Below are 18,639 nucleotides of genomic sequence, written 5' to 3'. Positions count from 1 at the left end.
AATTTGCATGTTTCAAACTACAAGTCTTCAGTGAGGACTATCCCAAGTGTAATCCTTCATCTGCAAAAAAAGTTAAATAATTAAAAACAGAACACTTTGTGGGGATTTTTGTTGTGTTTTTCAGTTGTTTGGATGTTTTGAAGTGAGGATGAATTTTCTGTTCTTTTATTCTTTTTCCATATAGTCAACTATTAAGCAACATATTAATTATAAGATTTATGATCCCTTTATTTGTTGAACTTGTTATGACTAACTTGGAAATGTTTGTTGCTCGTCCAGCAACAATTAATTTTTTACATTTAATGTTTTACATTTTATACAAATTGTGGTAAAGCCGGTAAGGAACACTGAGTGGCATAATTCGTAACTTGTCATTTAGGGAGATTTATCAAAATTAGCTTTGCCTCTCTACCTTTTCTGTTCAAAAAAGTAGAAAAAATATTTTAGGCAGAATTTTTTTGTTTTTCTGGCTTTCAATGAGCTCCGTGCGTGCTTGACCTGGTCAAGACGATGACATTTTGACTGTATGAACATCTTCCTACAGAATTAGAAGTGTTTATCACCAACCAGCCAAGATGAATATGGTGAAGAGGATCATGGGGCGGCCGAGGCAGGAGGAGTGCAGCCCGCAAGACAACGCCTTAGGACTGATGCACCTCCGCCGACTCTTCACGGAGTTGTGCCATCCTCCCCGGCACATGACTCAGAAGGAACAAGAAGAGAAACTGTACATGATGCTGCCAGTGTTTAACAGGGTGAGTCCAGGTTGCCAAGCACATGCCTTCTGTGATGGGGTGGTACTGCAGGAATCTTGAGGTTATAATAAGTCACACACGGGGAAAAAAAAAAAAAGATAGAATGAAGGAATTTTTAAGAAGCTGATTCCTTCCTTTCAATTTGCTATAAGGTGATTTGATGTGAGATCTGGTCAGAATGAACTCCTCTTAGTTCTAGCAGATAAAAGGAAGATTGCGAGCATTTTGTAAAATGTTCCTCTAGCGGTTGATACTTGGAAGAGGGATAGGTTGTAGATTACCACTTATGTTATTTCCATTATCTTTTGAAGTGATGATTTATGGCATCAAATGGAGTAGTCGCCCAAGTGCTTTTTACACTTTGAACAATCATCTGTTTATGTTGTTGTTTGGTGGATTTTCTATAAAAGAACTTGCAAGAGGATAGTTATAGGCTCTAGAGAGTCAAAATAGAGCTAATGTTTTAATGCATTTTGTCAAGTTGATCACATGTAGCAATCTTAGTGGGGATTTTTAAAGTAATTTAAAAATTTTTATCACAGATGTATATGTACATAGTTTAAAAAGTCAAGTACTTCCACAGGCTTATAGGGCCCTGCTGCTCTCCACTGCTAATTGTTGCTGCCACTTTTAGCTCTTTCAGCTTTTACATAACATACAATACTTTTACTGCTGTCGTGATGATTCAGTTTTAATTGACTTCTTACTGAGAAATAGGAGAATTAGCTTTTTTTTTAAACTCCCCATCCCTCCAAAGCATGCACACTCATACATGCTACCCTCCTCTTATCCTTTCCATACAATAATGCCATTTGTTTAAATAAGATTCAGTGCTTACAGTCTCCTGACCCTGCTGTAAATATTATTCATAGATGAACCTCATAGCAAACCACCACTATTTTGCCACTCTTATAGAACTTGTTTTCCCCAGACTTTGTAACATAACTGTCTCAATTTCTGTCTTTCGTCAGGTCTCTTTCTTTTTCTCCCCATCTCTCTTTTTCTCTCCTTAGACCTATCTCTGTCCTTCCCCTATCTTTCTCTCCTTCCCTTCCTGTTTCTGTCTCTTTCTCCCCATCTCTGCCTGTCACTCCCTGTGTCTCTCTTCCCCATCTCTCTCTCCTCTCTCTCTCTGTTCCCCTCTCTTGGTCGCTGTCTCTCCCCACCCCCACCCCCCGCCCAGTTCTCTTTCCTTGTTTCTCCCCTCCCATGTCTTTCTCTTTCCCCTGCATCTGTGACTCATTGTCTCCCTCCCAAAGTCTCACTTGATCTCTTTATTGTTTGTTCTCTGTGTCTGTTAGTCTTTCTGTCTGAAATTTCCTAGGTTCTTTTTCTCATTTTGAAATTTTATTAAGGCTTCATGATGAACCTTCTTAATCTGCAAACTTGTACTTTTCAATTCTGGGAAAATATTTTGAAATATTTCTTTGTTAATATTCTTCCCTTTGTTTTCTATGTTCCCTTTTTCTGCAGCTCTATCAATCAAATATTAACTCTTCTGGATTAACCTTATGCTATCATATTTTTAACGTCCTTGAATTCTTCTTTATTAATTTAAAATTCTGCAATATCTCCATCCCTCTGAAAATATTAAAGCTTCTTCAAATTTTCTTATGCTTCTTTCATTGTTATTTGCTCCAAATTACTGTTTTTTCTTTGTTTATATAATTTTCTTTCATATTAGAGTAGTCTCCAGATGTCTGGTGATAATTGTCTATACACTGATAGTTAGGAATGAGGTGTTGAAACACTAATTGGAAAGTACGTGTGCAGGGGTTAGACTTTTCCAGTGGTAAGATGACCTGGCTGGATAAAATGCCGAGATTCGTTAACCTAGGGTATGTTGATATTCCAGGAAGGGGTGTTTTCCAGTCTCCTGCCTGGAGCATATATACTTGCTAGTGTTTTCTTAAAGCTAAGTTGAGGAAGAAGACTGATGTTTCATATTCAGTAGATAGACTTTCACTTAATCTCCAATTTGCACCTATCAGTGTTCTTGGTTGTTCCTCTCTAGGGGTTAGACCTCCAGGTGTGTACTGCACTTGGGAGGAGCAGTCACCTTCAGTTTCTGGGCTGTTAAATAAGAATATCTACTTGTGGGGTTGGTATGAAGATTAAGTAAGATAATGTACTTAAAGCACTTAACAAATGCTTGTCCTAGGGAACTTGTGTCTATTATTGTTACTGTTGTTATGGCATTAAAAATAAAGACATTACAAGGTGAAGCAAAGATTATAAACTATTTATGCTGAAATAATTTCATATTGAATATATGCTGAAATACATCTAGTTTATGTATTACTCACACCAAGCCAAAGGCTAATTTGACAACAGAGAGGAAGGATAGACTCTACATATTCTGTGTTTATTTGTTTGCTTGTCTCTTCATTTATTCTGTTATTGTGTATTACTGATTTCATTCAGTAAATATGTGTCAAACAAATAGACATTGTGCTATACATTGGAGTTCTGAGATAAGATACAGTCCAGTTTTATAAATCAGAAGTGTCACAAGGAAGATAAACATGTATTTCTGTTGGAGAAGAGATAAACACATAAACAGATAATGGAATAACAAAGAAATGTAATATTAGAGACACAGCAGAGTATCACGGCACCCCTGAGAAGAAAGTTATCGGAAAGTCTGTGGGGATCAGGGAAGGGGAGTCTCCCTTGAGAATGTGATGTGATTCTTGAGTCCTTAAAAGATATGCATTAGCCAGCTTGGAACTAACTGGGCTAAATTAACCAAGAAGGTAATTAGAGTAAGAAGTTAAAGCATGAATCAAGGTAAAGACTACAAACATTTTGATGTGTGCTAGCATCTATAAGTGGTCCAAGAAGTTGACATTATGTCAAGGAAGGGTAAAAAAATAAAAGACTGTCAAGTTTGATAGGCACATCATGACAGGTTTTTTTTTTTTTTTTTTTTTTTTTGCGGTACGCGGGCCTCTCACTGCTGTGGCCTCTCCCGTTGCGGAGCACAGGCTCCGGACGCGTAGGCTCAGCAGCCACGGCTCACGGGCCCAGCCGCTCCGCGGCATGTGGGATCTTCCCGGACCAGGACGCGAACCCGTGTCCTCTGCATTGGCAGGCGGACTCTCAACCACTGCGCCACCAGGGAAGCCCCATGACAAGTTTTATATCATATTAAGTGCTAATACTTTTTCTCCGAGGTGTGCAGAGCCAATGAAGTATTCTAAACAATAGGATAAGAAAGGAGAAGGGACCAAAGCAAGGCTGTCTCTTAGGTTTCTAATTTGGGAAACTGGGTGGATATTTTTCCTAGTAGCTGAGAAGGAGAGGTATAGGGGACAGATTCAGTTTGGGACATTGAGTCCAAACTGTTGATATTTGTGAACTTCCCAAGTGGAGGTATTCAGTAGGCAATTAGAAGCTCAGGTGAGGGACTGTGGGGACTACTGCAGAGATGTGGTAGTTGGAACCCTGGAAGGGGATAAGACATTACTCGTGCCTCCTACTGCCCCATGGGTAGCATGCTAAAGGATGAACCATGGAGAATATGAATGTTTAGTGAAAGAAGGGGAACCCATAAAGGATACAGAACAGGAATGGGTCAGTAGCAGTACAAAAAGAATCAGGAGAGGCTGGTTATGGAACTCAAGAGATAAAAGTTGCAAGAAGGAGGAGAGCAGTCAACACCGTCCTGTACGTTAGAGAGACCCAGAAAGATGGAGACTGAAAAATGTGCATGAGATTTGCCAGTTTGAAAGTTACTAGAATGGCAGCACGAGAAAGCAGTGAGTTGAGCAGTGAATGGGAGATGAGAAGAGACAGTATGGACTCAGCTTGTAGAAATATGAAAGAAGAGAGGACAAAAGAGATTGATGGAGGTGAATTTGGCAATGGGGGGTTTGTGTTTGTATATTTCTGGTGTTTTGCTTTGTTTTTAAAAATGGGAGAGATCCAGGCATGCTCATGAAGAGAAGGAAAGAAACCAGCAGAGGGGGAAATTGGAAATTTTTAAGACAGTGAAATTGAACATAGAGTCAAATTACAGGTGGGTGAGTGAGCCTTGAACAAGAGACACTGCACGCTGCAGGAGAGCATGTCTTGTTGGGTGTGAGTACAGATTTGTAGTGAAGATAGTGGAAAGTTGAATAAGATCTTGCTTGATGACCTCAGTTTCTTATAGTTATCAACAGAAGATGTGGTCTGTTAAGAGTCTGGAGTAAGTAGGTGGAGTAGGAGACTTTAGGGAATGGTGATGGTTTGGAATATTAATGAAAGGGAATCAAGAAGGATAGTTGAAAGGGACAATAAGAGACTTAAAGAGTATTGAGGGCTCAGTGAAGGTTGGAGATAGTAAATTTGTACTGGATCTTATCCATGCAGGTGTGTGATTTTTCTCATTCAGTTACAAAGCAGCGTGTGTGTAGAAGTAGAAAAGACGGATAGATGCAATATATTGGGACTGAGGTTTTGCCGGGCTGGTAAAGCAAGAAGGGCAGGAGTAGAGGGACAGAGCATAGTTAGAGAGACTAATTCACATATCACTCGTGGAATTGGGTGGGATACCATAGGAACAGAGCAGAGGATGTTCATTTTTTAATCTATGAGATAAAAGGCTGAGAGTGAGGGAGGGGAGGGGGTGATAGAGTACGAATATGAGGAGAGGTAGGGAAAGGTTTAAGACAGCTGTTTTGAAATTGGGAGAGAACTGATTATGGACAAGCTATTTTTTCAAGCCCTGTTGAGGTAACAGTCATTAATTTTTGTTGCAACCAGTCCTGGGAAATTGGGTTTTTTTTTCTTTTTAATTTTAATGTTTTTGTTTTACTTCAATGTCACAATGTACTATTGGCTATTAAGTAGTTTGAGATAATTTCCTTTTCTCAGATTCATAAACACTGACAAGGTGATGATAATGTTAAGAGTCGTTAGGACAATTGTTATTCTCAGCTATTAATATAGATTAATAATTAATATCCTGCATATGTATCCCATGTATTTCATCAGTTAAGCTTCCACAGTCAATTCAAGTGAGTCTTAGACTAGAAGAATCAAACAAATACTTGAGGTTTTTGGGGTTTTTTTTTTTTAGAAGATTTGAGTTGCTTTAGTGATTATTCTCTATTGCTTAGACTGTTTGCCTTAGTTCTGTTGTGTTCTGTGTTGCCATGAGTCTCTATTCTTTCAAGTCAGAAGTTTTTAGTTAGCTGATTAAAAGCATATACATATGCATTGCCTTAAACCTCTAACACAATGAGTGATTTAAATATCATAAAGGTTCATTCAACTTTTTTTTTTCTGTTTTATTGTGCTTCACTTTATTGCAGTTTTTACAAATTAAAGGTTTGTGGCAACCCTGCATTGTCAGATGATGGTTAGAGGTTTTTTTAAAATTAATTTATTTTTTTATTGAAGTATAGTTGATTTACAATGTTGTGTTAGTTTCAGGTGTACAGCAAAGTGATTCAGTTATATATATATTCTTTTTATACATATATACATATATATATTCTTTTTCAGGTTCTTTTCCTTTATCAACTTTTAACTAATGAAAAGGAAGTTATTTCTGTACTATTGTGACCAATTTAAAAAATATATAAATTATATTCATTGGCCTATCATTAACAAACTAAAATTGTCCTTAGATAGGACATCACATCCATTAAGTTTTGAAATAGATAACCATATTTATTTAATGTTTGACAATTTATACTTGAACATTCTCCACTAGTAAGAAATAGCTTGGATGAATGAATAGCTCAGTATGGCTCCAGACTTCCTGCCACGATTGCCAAAAATGAACTGTACTGTTGATTTTTGAGACTTTGTTTGATTCATGCCAAATGGCAAATAAACCATATTACAGTTAGACATGGATATCCATCTACAGAATCGTTTTTAAAGTGTGCTTCATATTGTTATTTCAGTGTGTGATTTTGGCCTTTAAGAGACACGAGGTTGAGAAATGGCATGTGTTGAGCCCCTTTTCTGGGCTAGGACTCATGCTGGGTTCTTCAGCTGCCTCCTGTGCTCTTCATCACAGTCCTGCAAGGGCACTGCTGGTATCCTCCTTCTCACCAATTCTCTCAAACTGAAAGATTATGGTGAGGTCTGAGAATAGCTGGATAATATTTAATCAGCATTCTTAAAAATAATTAACCTTTAGTCCCAAGAACAAAAGCTTACAGAAAAATATACTTCATTTAAACGTATTAAAAAATGAATAGCATTTTAGTCATCTAAAAGTTAACTGCCATTGTTAATTACCTCGGTATATGTTATCATACTAAATTGTGTATGTTAAAATATAATCTTTACTAACTGGATCTTCTTTTAGAGACTCCTCTTGTTTTTGAATTTGCTTCTAATTTATATTCAAGAAACGTCTAAGTTGAATCCAATGTCTCTTTTTTTTTTTTTTTTTTTTCTTGCGGCACGCGGGCCTCTCACTGTTGTGGCCTCTCCTGTTGCGGAGCACAGGCTCCGGACGTGCAGGCTCAGCGGCCATGGCTCACAGGCCCAGCTGCTCCGCGGCATGTGGGATCTTCCCAGACCGGGGCACGAACCCATGTCCCCTGCATCGGCAGGTGGACTCTCAACCACTGCGCCACCAGGGAAGCTCCCAATGTCTCTTCTTTTATCCCTCACAAGTAACCTTTACTTTTTAAATTGTTGGCTTTAGAGGAAGGATACTCAAGTTCAGAACCAAATGCGAGATAGATCAAGAGTCAGACAGATGAACTATTTGCATATATGAGGCTTATGTTTACAAATATACAGCTTTGTTACTTATTGCATAGTACCAATATTGGAGAATGGAGCTTAGGTCTGTGCAACAAAGGACTTCCTAGTTTCACCCTTGATATGGTTAAGCTTACTTTCCCAGTCATTGGCAAAAGTGGGCAAGCCACACTCAGAGCAGATAGAGTACATGTTCTCTGCCGCGTACCCTAGAAGGAGAGAGAGGGACTGAGATACACCTTCTCATTTTCTTCTCCTGCAAGTTCGTGGTCCTTAGGAACAAGAAGACTGTAAGTGTTAATGTAATGATTTTTATTAATTGGTAAATGCAATTACATCTTCACTATCAATTTTCAAAATCTGTTAGATATATCAAATTACTCATATACTCTGTAACTTAATTTTAGATATTACGTATATTTAGGGGATAAAAGACACCATTTTAGAAAACTTTGTAAAAATTCCTACCTCTCTTTTACTAATATTTACTAAAATTTTACTGAATAGCTTCATTTGGTAACAAATATATATTGAGCCGCTGCTTCCTGCATGCCATTATACAACACCATTCATTTGTTCCCCCTGAGTATACCAAAAATATTTTAGTTGAGGAGCAGCCAGGAAATTTTCTGAAATTTATTTAGGTGGATATTTAAAATGACCCTTCTAAAAACAAGTCGAGCTGTGCTAATTCCCTCGCAAGGTGAACACTGTACAAAGGTATAGTGATAAGGTTCCTGCAAAGTTTAATTCAGACAGTATATTACTGGGTGACTAAGAGCACAGCTTGGAATCAGACAGACCTAGTTTTGAATTCTGTCGCCACCACCTCCTGGGATCTACCTTCTCTAACCTTTAATTTCTTTTTCTGTAAAATGGGAGTAATGAGTAGGATTTCATGAGATTCGAATGACATTACATGTCAAGTATTTGAATAGTGCTAGGCACACTGTAAAGGCTCATGATATGATAATTGTTGTTATTTTTATTAAGTTTGCTAAAAGGCTTTTTGTTCCTCAGCACTGTTTTTTTCATCTGGGTAATGAATGTCACATGTCTATTATAGAATCATCCCTCTGAGTTGAGTGTATTACCGACCAGTTCTCTTGCTCAGCTCTCCCCTTTAACAGATGAGGGAACTAAGAACCAGAAAATTTTGACCAGAGTCCCTGTGGGTGGGAAGGTGAATCCCAGCTCTGTGCTCCATCCTCTGTAGTCCACATTTACATGCATGATTGAAGCACTGTCTATTTCCCACTATTTGTGGAAGGTGGTGGATACATACCTAATATTTTTAGATTTAATTGTTGAAGTCAGTCACCAAAAAATCTCTTTTCTTTACTGCCTTACACATTCAGTATTATCTAAAATGCCAGATACATGTTTTAGTCCCTGTACTTCTCCAGCCTTTTCTTGCTGCATTTCCCCTCTCATTGGAAACACTCCAGCTTCACCCCCGCCTTTTGATCTCTCAAGCTCCCAATCTCTTGCCCACGGTCTTAGCACAGTTCTTCTCACTGCCCGGAACCCTCGTTCCTTGGCTCTTTGAATTGTGACCTTTTTTCATTATTCAGTATCATCCTTCCAGGTCAGTGTCATCTCAGAGAGCGTTTCTGATAACCTTTTCTCACTCCAGGCATTCCCTTTCTTTATAACGCATCCCTATCCAACATAATTTTCATTTTTAAAATAGTTTAACTTTTGTCTCCTGTGCTAAAATGTACATTCTGTGAAAACTGGAATCATATTTGCTTTATTTGCCTTTGTATTCACAATTCTTCATTTACTTTTGTATTCAAGGTTCCAAATATTGCCTGGCATATATAGTAGACCAGTAAATATTTATGAGTGAATAAACGAAAGAGTGAATCAATCAGTAGTGTTGGATCAGTAGATTAAAGATTGTTTATGTTAAAGAAGCAGTAGTTGTTCATTTCAGATTAGCAAGTAGGACATGGTTCTTTTTCTGTAACATTGGGCTTGGTCAATTCAAGCAACACAGCTTTTGAAAAAAATTTCCTTATGAAAATAAAGCTGTAAATATCAGGATTTGTATGAAAAGTTAGTCGTATTTTTAACAGTGTATTATCCACCCAGCGTGAAGACTGCTTGAATAACCATATGTTTATGCTAAGAAAAGAGCTATTTATTTTATGAAGTTGTCTTACTCTTAGGAATAACATAGTGCTTAATAATTCTTAGGAGCAAAATATACATCAGTATATTCTGAATAATAGGAATACTTATCTACTTTAAATCACTTGTCAAAAGGCTTAATAATTGCCTGAGCAAAATATACAGTGGCTTTGTAAACATCTTCATTAGGCAGTTACATACTCATCTCTGGGTGGAAGTAGAATGGCTATTCAAGCATGTGTCATTCCTCACTGGAAACCAAATGGTGTAGATATTTTATTTGGTAAAGATAGTTGATGGTTTATTTTAAAAGATGCACTTTGAGTTGCAATGTGTTATTTTTATATGGGCCAAAAAAAAAAAAGGAGGAAAGAAAGGAATGAATAAACTTTGTCGTAATCAACTGTGAACTTCAAGCCAGGTTGATTTTAGTAACCAAATTGCTTTGACTTGATATTAATGTAGTCTTACAGGGCTGTGCTTACTGGGCATACTTTTTAAGTCTGTGAGATAATTTTGGTTCAATAAATTGGCCATTCTTTTTATTTTTCTAAGACACAGAAATGTATTTAATAAAAGCTTCAAGAGAGACGGGTAGAATCTCTCCTCCTCGAAAGTATGCTCAAATTTAAAATAGAGGCTTCTCAATTTCTAATCTATCTCCAATTTGTTTGTTAAAGACTATGGGTATTTAGCAGGCGACATAGGTTAACTGTAAGCACATACCATTTATCAAAATCTCAGCAGAAAAACAATTTATTGAGGAGTTCCTGAAAAGAACAGTTTGTTTGTTCTTTGAGATAATTTAAAATTGTGTGTCAAGTTAAAGAGCAGACTACCTGGCTAAAAGTATAACCTGTAGAACTGATTTATCATTTGTTTGGTACTTTCAGCTCAATTTGAGGGTGATTGTAAGAAACATGGTATCTATTGTAAGAATGTAAGAAACATTCCTATTACAAGGATATTATAAGTTGTATCCTTTTAATAGGATCCTTGGAAGAAAATCTTTACATTATGGTATGAAGAATAGAGGTACTTCGTTAAATATATGTTTTCCTTACCTAAGGACATTGTGAACCATGTAATTCATGAGGTTTTTCTCTCCTGTATGTTTGAGCCAAAATTCGTGACTAAAATATGGCAAATATAGACTTTTTTTTTCCCAGTCTACCTCCCTAGCCTTGGTTTTATTATTTGATTGGTTTTGGGTTTTTTCTTACTTTTTGTTTATATTCTCATATTATAATTTGTGTCCTTGCATGCTACCTAAACATTTTCTAGAATTTGGTTGTGGGAGCAGGCAGCATACAAACAAACAGCCATATTCAGGGAACATCCCTGTAAAAGGCAGGGTGCTAGCTTGGCAAGGAGCACAATGACGGGTAGGATACGTTTCCTCCCTTTGCAGTGACATTTGAACAGATAATAAGAGTACAAAATATTGTTTAGTTAATATTACAATAGAGGGCTATCATAATAGTTTTAGGAGACACAGAATTCTCTTCTAGCTATAAAGAACATTTAAAAAATTTATTTATTTGGTTGCGCTGTGTCTTAGTTGCAGCAGTTGGGCTCCTTAGTTGCAGCTCGCCGGCTCCTTAGTTGTGGCAGGCAGACTCCTTAAGTGCAGCTTGCTGGCTCCTTAGTTGCCCCATGTGAACTGTTAGTTGCGGCATGTATGTGGGATCTAGTTCCCTGACCGGGGATCGAGCCCAGGCCACCTGCATTGGGAACATGGAGTTTTATCCACTGTGCCACCAGGGATGTCCCACTATAAAAAACATTTTTAAAAACAATATTCCAGGATGCATCCAGTTATATAGCTATTATAATACTATTTCTTTTTCTATGACTGTCTGTCCAGGTTTTATTTTTTTCATTCTCTTTGCTGAACCTATGCCAGTTTAAGAATGATTTATTCTAAATTTCATCTAGTGTAGAGTTTTGGAAAGACAAGTGTATGTATGACCCTCTCATTCATTTTTATTCTAGTCTTTTCGTTAACAGTCTTGTTTTGGGAATTATTATGGTTAGAATTCAGAAATTCTGAGGTATAAGATGAGTTTAGTAAATTCTATATTCAGCCCAGGACTTAACATTAGATAAGTCCCTGCTTTTACCATCTGATATGTCTTTTCGCCATCAAAGGAACTTACCACTTTTCTCTAAATTATTAATTGATTTCTTCAGAGGAAAATTATGTTTTCTAAAGTTTATTAGTAAGATTGATTTAAATTTTATAGATAACTGGTCTTTGGCTTTTAGATTTTGTTTATTTAATCATTCATTCAGCCAATTATTTTACATGTATAAGAAAATGTGGGATTTATTGAAAGAGTTGTGTTTTAAACTTACTCAGATCGAAGTAACTATGCAAGCATACTTTCTTTTATTTGATTTTCAAGTCATACCACACTTTGAAAAGCACATAATAAAAGAAAAAAGTTGACAATGCTGTATTAAAATTGTTTTTCTCATCCACAGGTTTTTGGAAATGCTCCGCCAAATACAATGACAGAAAAATTTTCTGATCTTCTGCAGTTCACAACACAAGTCTCACGACTGATGGTGACAGAAATTCGAAGGAGAGCATCAAACAAATCCACAGGTATTTTTACAGAAACCAGCAAAAACTAATTTATTTGAATGGACAGTTTGGTAAAAGTGTTGTCGAAATCTAACAGAAAATTGACCTGATTTTAAGCACATGGATTTCAGTACCAGTCCCCATTCCCATTCTTACTGTCATATTCTTACTGTCAGCACCTTTTACTCTCAAGTGGAGTAGTTCTACCCAAGGCTACTTTCCTTGGACCACTACCACCCCTGCCCTAACCCTTTTAACAGCACTCTGTTTCCTTCTGAACAAAATCCAAATTCCTAGCATGACATTCAACACAAACTCAGGACCTGGAAATACATATATATACCCACCATTTTTGCATACCCTTTTTTTATTTGTTGTTTCCTTTTTCTATATTTCAACCAAATCGCGAGTTACTTATAGTCCCAAACATTTCTGTGCTCTTTTTTCTATCCTTGTGATGCTTCATTCAGGAAGGAGCATCTCCCCCCATCTTAGTACATCTGAATCTTCTCAGCTTGGATTAAGTCACACTTCCTAGATAGAATGTTTCTTGATTCCCTTAATCAAAGGAAAAGTTTTCTCTTCTTAACTACTCAGCTTCACAAGTGGTGTTTATGTATGTATCTTTATCTTTCTATTAGACCATGAACTATTTACGAGTCTTTATATAACCTACAGTCTTTACCATAGTGCTTTACACAGTAGGCCTTTTATAAATGCTGCCTGAATAACTATTCTTATTCATAATTAGGTAATTTTAAACTTCCTAAAGTATCATCCCATTTAATCAAGATTAAAGTAAGATTTTTTGATTTTAATTACCATTACTCATTTTCTAAATTAGCAATATGTTTGAAGGATTTTATCTTAATTTTTATCTTGTTGCTTTGGTTTTTAGCGGTTGTTTGAGTGATAGCTTTCCTACTGAAGCATTAGACCAAGAAATCAATAATTTAAGTTTTGTTTCTATTGTCTCTTTGAAAAATCACTTATCATTTCCCCCATTGAATTATTGTCTTTCCAATTGTAACAGTAATGCCTTTGTTATATAATCTTTTTTTTTTTTTTTTTGCACGGTACGCGGGCCTCTCACTGTTGTGGCCTCTCCCATCGCGGAGCACAGGCCTAGCCGCTCCACGGCATGTGGGATCTTCCCGGACCGGGGCACGAACCCGTGTCTCCTGCATCGGCAGGCGGACTCTCAACCACTGTGCCACCAGGGAAGCCCTATAATCCTATTTTTTAATTTAGTTTTTACTTTTAGTTTTAAAAATATATAGGTGCATGGTTTTAAGGGTCAAATAGTTTATAGGTTTATTAAAAACAGTATCTCCCTTCCATCATCCTGGTTCATCCTCATTTTGCACTCCTAAGATACACTGAGTTTTTACGTCTCTTAACTTTTTTTGATATTTACCTCTGTGTCTCTAACTAATGTGCTTATACTGTGTGCCTTGATTTTTCATATTTAGATACCATCTCCAGGCTTACCACAAGAGAAGTAAGACTTTTAAGCTCACCATTATCCCACAGATTCTTACTTCTTACTTCTATATCCACATATCATTCTATTATAATTTGATTAGATCAGTATTCATTATATTATTGTGACTGAAAACATTATACAAAGATGAGCCATATGGTATACTCTGATTACTGTTCCTTTCTTGAAAACTTCTCCACCTCTATCAGAGTTAATAATTGCCTTTTTTTAAAAAACTAGTTTTCTACGTTTTCATTATGCATTCTTCCCCTACTCCTCTGTTTTTCTGAATTTCCCCCCAATATCATTGAAGACATCAGATATTCTGTCAGTTTCATCTTCTTGCAAATAGCTCTTCCAGAACCTTCTGGTCTGGTTTAATCTGTAGTAGTTGCTCTCTAGGCCAGCTGGACAGCTGTCACTTTTTCATCTTCACTCACTTCATCCTGGGATGTTTTTCCACTTCTTTGGGATAGAGCCTCTGTTTCCAGAATCTCATGTCATCTCTTTTCTCAAATTAACTTCCTCATTTTTGGTAAAATATTTTTTCCAGCAGCCTCCTGAAAAAGGATGCAGGGCAGTTATTATTTTGGTTTTTGTTTTTAGAAATCTGTGAGTGAAAATTCCTTTGACTCTTGCTATATAAAATGAGTTCCTGGGCTTCCCTGGTGGCGCAGTGGTTGAGAGTCCGCCTGCCGATGCAGGAGACACGGGTTTGTGCCCCAGTCTGGGAAAATCCCACATGCTGCGGAGCGGATAGGCCCGTGAGCCATGGCCGCTGAGCCTGCGGGTCCAGAGCCTGTGCTCTGCAGCGGGAGAGGCCACAACAGTGAGAGGCCCACGCACCGCCAAAGAAAAAAACAAAAAAAACAAAAAAACGAGTTCCCTCCCCTTAACCAAGGAAGGTGACAAGCTTTCAGGTACAGGGCTTAGAACAAACTTTATCACATCGTACAAGATAGCTTTATTGCAGAAAGGGGAACTTGTAGAACCAGGCTTCAACAAGAGAATAGAAGGCACAGATCTGTCACCCTCATTATCTCACAGAAGTGTGCTTGGGATATTCCCCACCCAGAGCATGAATGCAATCTTAATGGTGAAGAAACACCATTTGTGATCTAAGCTGTTTGAGTACTGAATCTGAGTTCTTATTGGATGTTTCTAGGAGTTGTTTGAGAATGCTAGCTGTTTAGTTCCAGGAGACTTGGGGGTCCAGTGGAAGCTACAGGCCCTCCCACAGGGAGTGGAAGCTACGAGTGTCATAGAAAATTGAGCTTGGGTGCAGCACCTCTGGGAACATGGTCAGTGGGTCCTTCTCCAGGCAGCCTAGGTTGAACTCTCAAGGTCATTTTGGAAACTCTCTCAGCTCACATTACATTTATCCTCCTTTTGGTGGATATAAGGTTCTAGATTGGAAATCATTTTATCTCAGAATATAAAAATAATTTCTCCATCATATTTTAGATTCCTGTACTCCTAGTGAGAAATCTGAAGCTACCTGAATTCTCCATTCTTTCTCTGTGTGTGGGGTGTGTGTGTGTGTGTGTGTGTGTGTGTGTGTCTGTGTGTGTGTGTGTTTTTTTTATTTTATTTTTTTTGCGGTATGCGGGCCTCTCACTGTTGTGGCCTCCCCCGTCGCGGAGCACAGGCTCCGGACGCGCAGGCTCCGGACGCGCAGGCTCAGCGGCCATGGCTCACGGGCCCAGCCGCTCCGCGGCATATGGGATCCTCCCAGACCGGGGCACGAACCCGTATCCCCTGCATCGGCAGGCGGACTCTCAACCACTTGCGCCACCAGGGAGGCCCTGTGTGTGTGTTTTATAAAAGCATTTAGAATCCTCTCGTTGGCCCTCCTCTTCTAAAATTTCATGATAACATGCCTTGGAGTGGACCTATTTTTATACATTATGCTGAGTACTCACTGGACCTGTTTAGTCTGGAAATTCATCTCCTTTAATTTTGAGAAAGGTTTGTGAATTGTTTATATAATAATATCCTCCCCTCTGTTTTCTCTTTCTTATCATGGGTACCTCTAAGACTGTCCCTCTCATTTTCTTATCTTTCCTCTCTTATTTTCTGTCTTTGCTTTTTTACTCTCTTTGCTAGGAGAGCTTTTCGGTTTTACCATCTATTCCTTCCGTGTTTTTTTTTTTTTCCCATTGGTGATATGATACTTTTAATTTCTAAGAGATTTTTTTTTTCTTTTTTATTGATGTCTTTTGTTTTCCTTTCATGGCTTCTCTTAACTCTCTGAGGTTTCTTTTTTTTAAAATTTCTTTTCAGATTTTTATCTTCCTCCCCAGTCTGTTTCTTTCACGTAGTCTTTTTTGTTACTTTATTTTTGTCTCTGTCTTTTATATTAGAGAACATCCTCACATGTCTCATCCTTGGCCCTCTACTGCTGTATAAGAATGGAATCTTGGAAAGTTTCTGGGTAGCTCTGTAATTGTGGCTGGAGCTTGCCTGGGCCTCAGCCTAGGGTCATTTTGCTGAGTCATTCAGTTGACTGTCTTTCCCTTGAGCTAGACAGAGTCCCCAGAGAAGAATGTCCAGTCTTTACTTAGACAGTATATGTCTGACTCTGAACATTTTAGAAGCCAGTGTCTGAGGACCGTCAACATTTAGTATCAATACATAAGCTTCTATTTTATCTTCATGATGAGCCCACAACTGTGCCTGGTGTAATGTCATTGTCCCCCCTCCACCCCAATCCAAACATCCTCTGTTTTTCTTTTTAGTGAATAAATCTCTAGTCTAGTACCCACACAGTAGTGGGGATCTGGGGGTCTAGCTGCTCTTACACAGACTTCACCAGTCCTTCTGTGTACAGTCCCACATTTACTTCTGCTTCTAAAGGTACTTAGTGCCACCAACTCCTGAACCTCTTGGAGGTTGTTTTGAGGTTAGCTGCTTTTGTATTTTCCTTGAACTTGCTTTAAGTTAAGATTCTAGAATCTGCTAAATCAGTTCCCACTAATTTCTCCTCTGTTTTAGTATCCAAAACGTTGTTGTTTTCACCTTTCCTATTTTCTTTGTTCTTATGGGTTTATGCTTTTTAAAAAAATCCTTAACCAACAATTTTAGTGGGCGTATTAGTCTGCTTGGACTGCCATAACAAAATATCATAGACCAGTATAAAACAGGAATTTTTTTTCACAATTCTAGAGTCTGAAAGTCTAGGAGCATGGTGCCAGCATGATTGGTTTCTGGTGAGATCTCTCTTCCTGGCTTGCAGATGACACCTTCTCAATGTGGCCTCACCTCCAGGAGAGAGAGCTCTCTGGTGTCTCTTCTTTTAAGGGCATTAATCCCATCATGAGGGCCACACCCTCATGACCTCATCTAAACCCCATTACCTCCCAAAGGCTCCATCTCCAAATACCATCACATTAGGAACTAAGGCTTCAAATATGAATTCTGGGGCGGGGGGGCACAATTCCATTTATAGCAGTGAGGTTTCAGGACAGAGAAGAGATATATGCATATGCTCAACCTTCCATCTTTAACGGGGGGCCCATTATGGAGTCTTTGGAGCAACAGCCATTAAAGTATTTTTAGATTGAGGACAAAATCTCTTAATCAGAATCTGTACATTATATGAATTGATGTATGGATTTTAAAGTGAGGCAGTTTTAATTATATTTGTAGTCCTTGAAGCAAGTCTGGTGAGAGGTGGTCAAGATAGTTTAAGGTAAACTTCCTGTCTTTTCCCTTCTCCACCAGAATGGGATTGCATCCTTTTTTTTATCTTTATTGATTTCAGTTGTTCCTATACAAGTGAAAAGTTTGTCTTAAATACAAGATTTCTGTGTTTTATGCCTTTTTAGCTATTTTAAATAGGTAGTATGAAGGGAAATTTCTTTGTCACATGTTGACTCCTGTCATTGCATTTTCTTTTTTGAGTGACATCCCTAGATTAGAAAAAAAAATCCAAAGCTTATTTATATTCTGTTTGCTGTTGCTGTCTTTATGAATACCTAATCTGCATGTTTGTAGAAAAACATTTTTCTACATTGGAGATTTGTTTTCCTAAATCTCTTTACAGTTTTATATCCGTAGGGAAATAATGAAGAGTATCTTAAGTGGAGGAGATGTCTCATTGTTAATTACAGTAATAGTTACATAAGTGGTTTTTTTTTTTTTTTTTTTTTTTTGGCCGTACACGGGCCTCTCACTGTTGTGACCTCTCCCGTTGAGGAGCACAGGCTCCGGACACGCAGGCTCAGCGGCCATGGCTCACGGGCCCAGCCGCTCCGCGGCATGTGGGATCTTCCCGGACCGGGGCACGAACCCGTGTTCCCTGCATCGGCAGGCGGACTCTCAACCACTGCGCCACCAGTGAAGCCCCGAGTTATTATTTTTTTTAATTTTCTATTTTGAAATAATTATGGACTCACAGGAAGTTACAAACATAGAGCCCCTTGTACCCTTCCTTTCTCTGTTGGTGATATATTGTTTGCCAGATATTTTAAGATAATTTTTTCATATCATGTAATTCCATGTAAGTTTTAGTTTTAAACTTTTGAAATTCGTTAACTTCAGAATCCAGTGAAATTCAATTCAATTTTGTGTAAGTTTTACCTCCACAAGAGAAACCTTTCCAAATCACCCTATCTCATATAGATCTTTTATCCTCTATCTCCACACCAGTGAGTATTTATTGTCACCTTAAATACTTCCTTTAGAGGTTTGGTGTCATCTGAAAGTACCTTGTTTATTTACTTATTTAATGTTATTGTCTCTTGTGTTCACCCCTGTATCGCCTAAAAGAATGCTTGTCACAGATTAGGTGCTCAAAAAATTTTTACTGATTTTGACATAGGATTTCTCTGTGCTCCCCCCGACCCCATTATGCTTTAAGAGTTAGAAGAGTGTTAGAAAAGCCAGCTTACTGATGTTTAAGAGAGAAAAGCATAGTTTTGGAGTGTCTCGTCTGTCAGCCTTGAAGAACTCTGGCTTTT

At 37.9% G+C, this 18,639-nt stretch overlaps 1 protein-coding gene across 6 annotated transcripts in view; it reads left to right on the top strand.

Annotated features, from left to right (window-relative positions):
• Positions 1-18,639, top strand: part of WDFY3 (WD repeat and FYVE domain containing 3) — a 281,573-nt gene that overhangs the window by 102,113 nt on the left and 160,821 nt on the right. For all 6 annotated transcript variants that reach the window (XM_060114184.1, XM_060114194.1, XM_060114198.1 and 3 more), the window contains 2 exons: positions 545-755; positions 12,093-12,216. In XM_060114184.1, coding sequence (XP_059970167.1) covers positions 576-755; positions 12,093-12,216 — 304 coding nt within the window. In that variant the 5' untranslated portion in view covers positions 545-575. The remainder of the gene's footprint in view (positions 1-544; positions 756-12,092; positions 12,217-18,639) is intronic.

This window comes from Mesoplodon densirostris, chromosome 1 (assembly GCF_025265405.1).
Source record: "Mesoplodon densirostris isolate mMesDen1 chromosome 1, mMesDen1 primary haplotype, whole genome shotgun sequence".
NCBI classification, from domain to species: Eukaryota; Metazoa; Chordata; class Mammalia; order Artiodactyla; family Ziphiidae; genus Mesoplodon; species Mesoplodon densirostris.
This window is presented reverse-complemented; position numbering and strand designations above follow the sequence as displayed.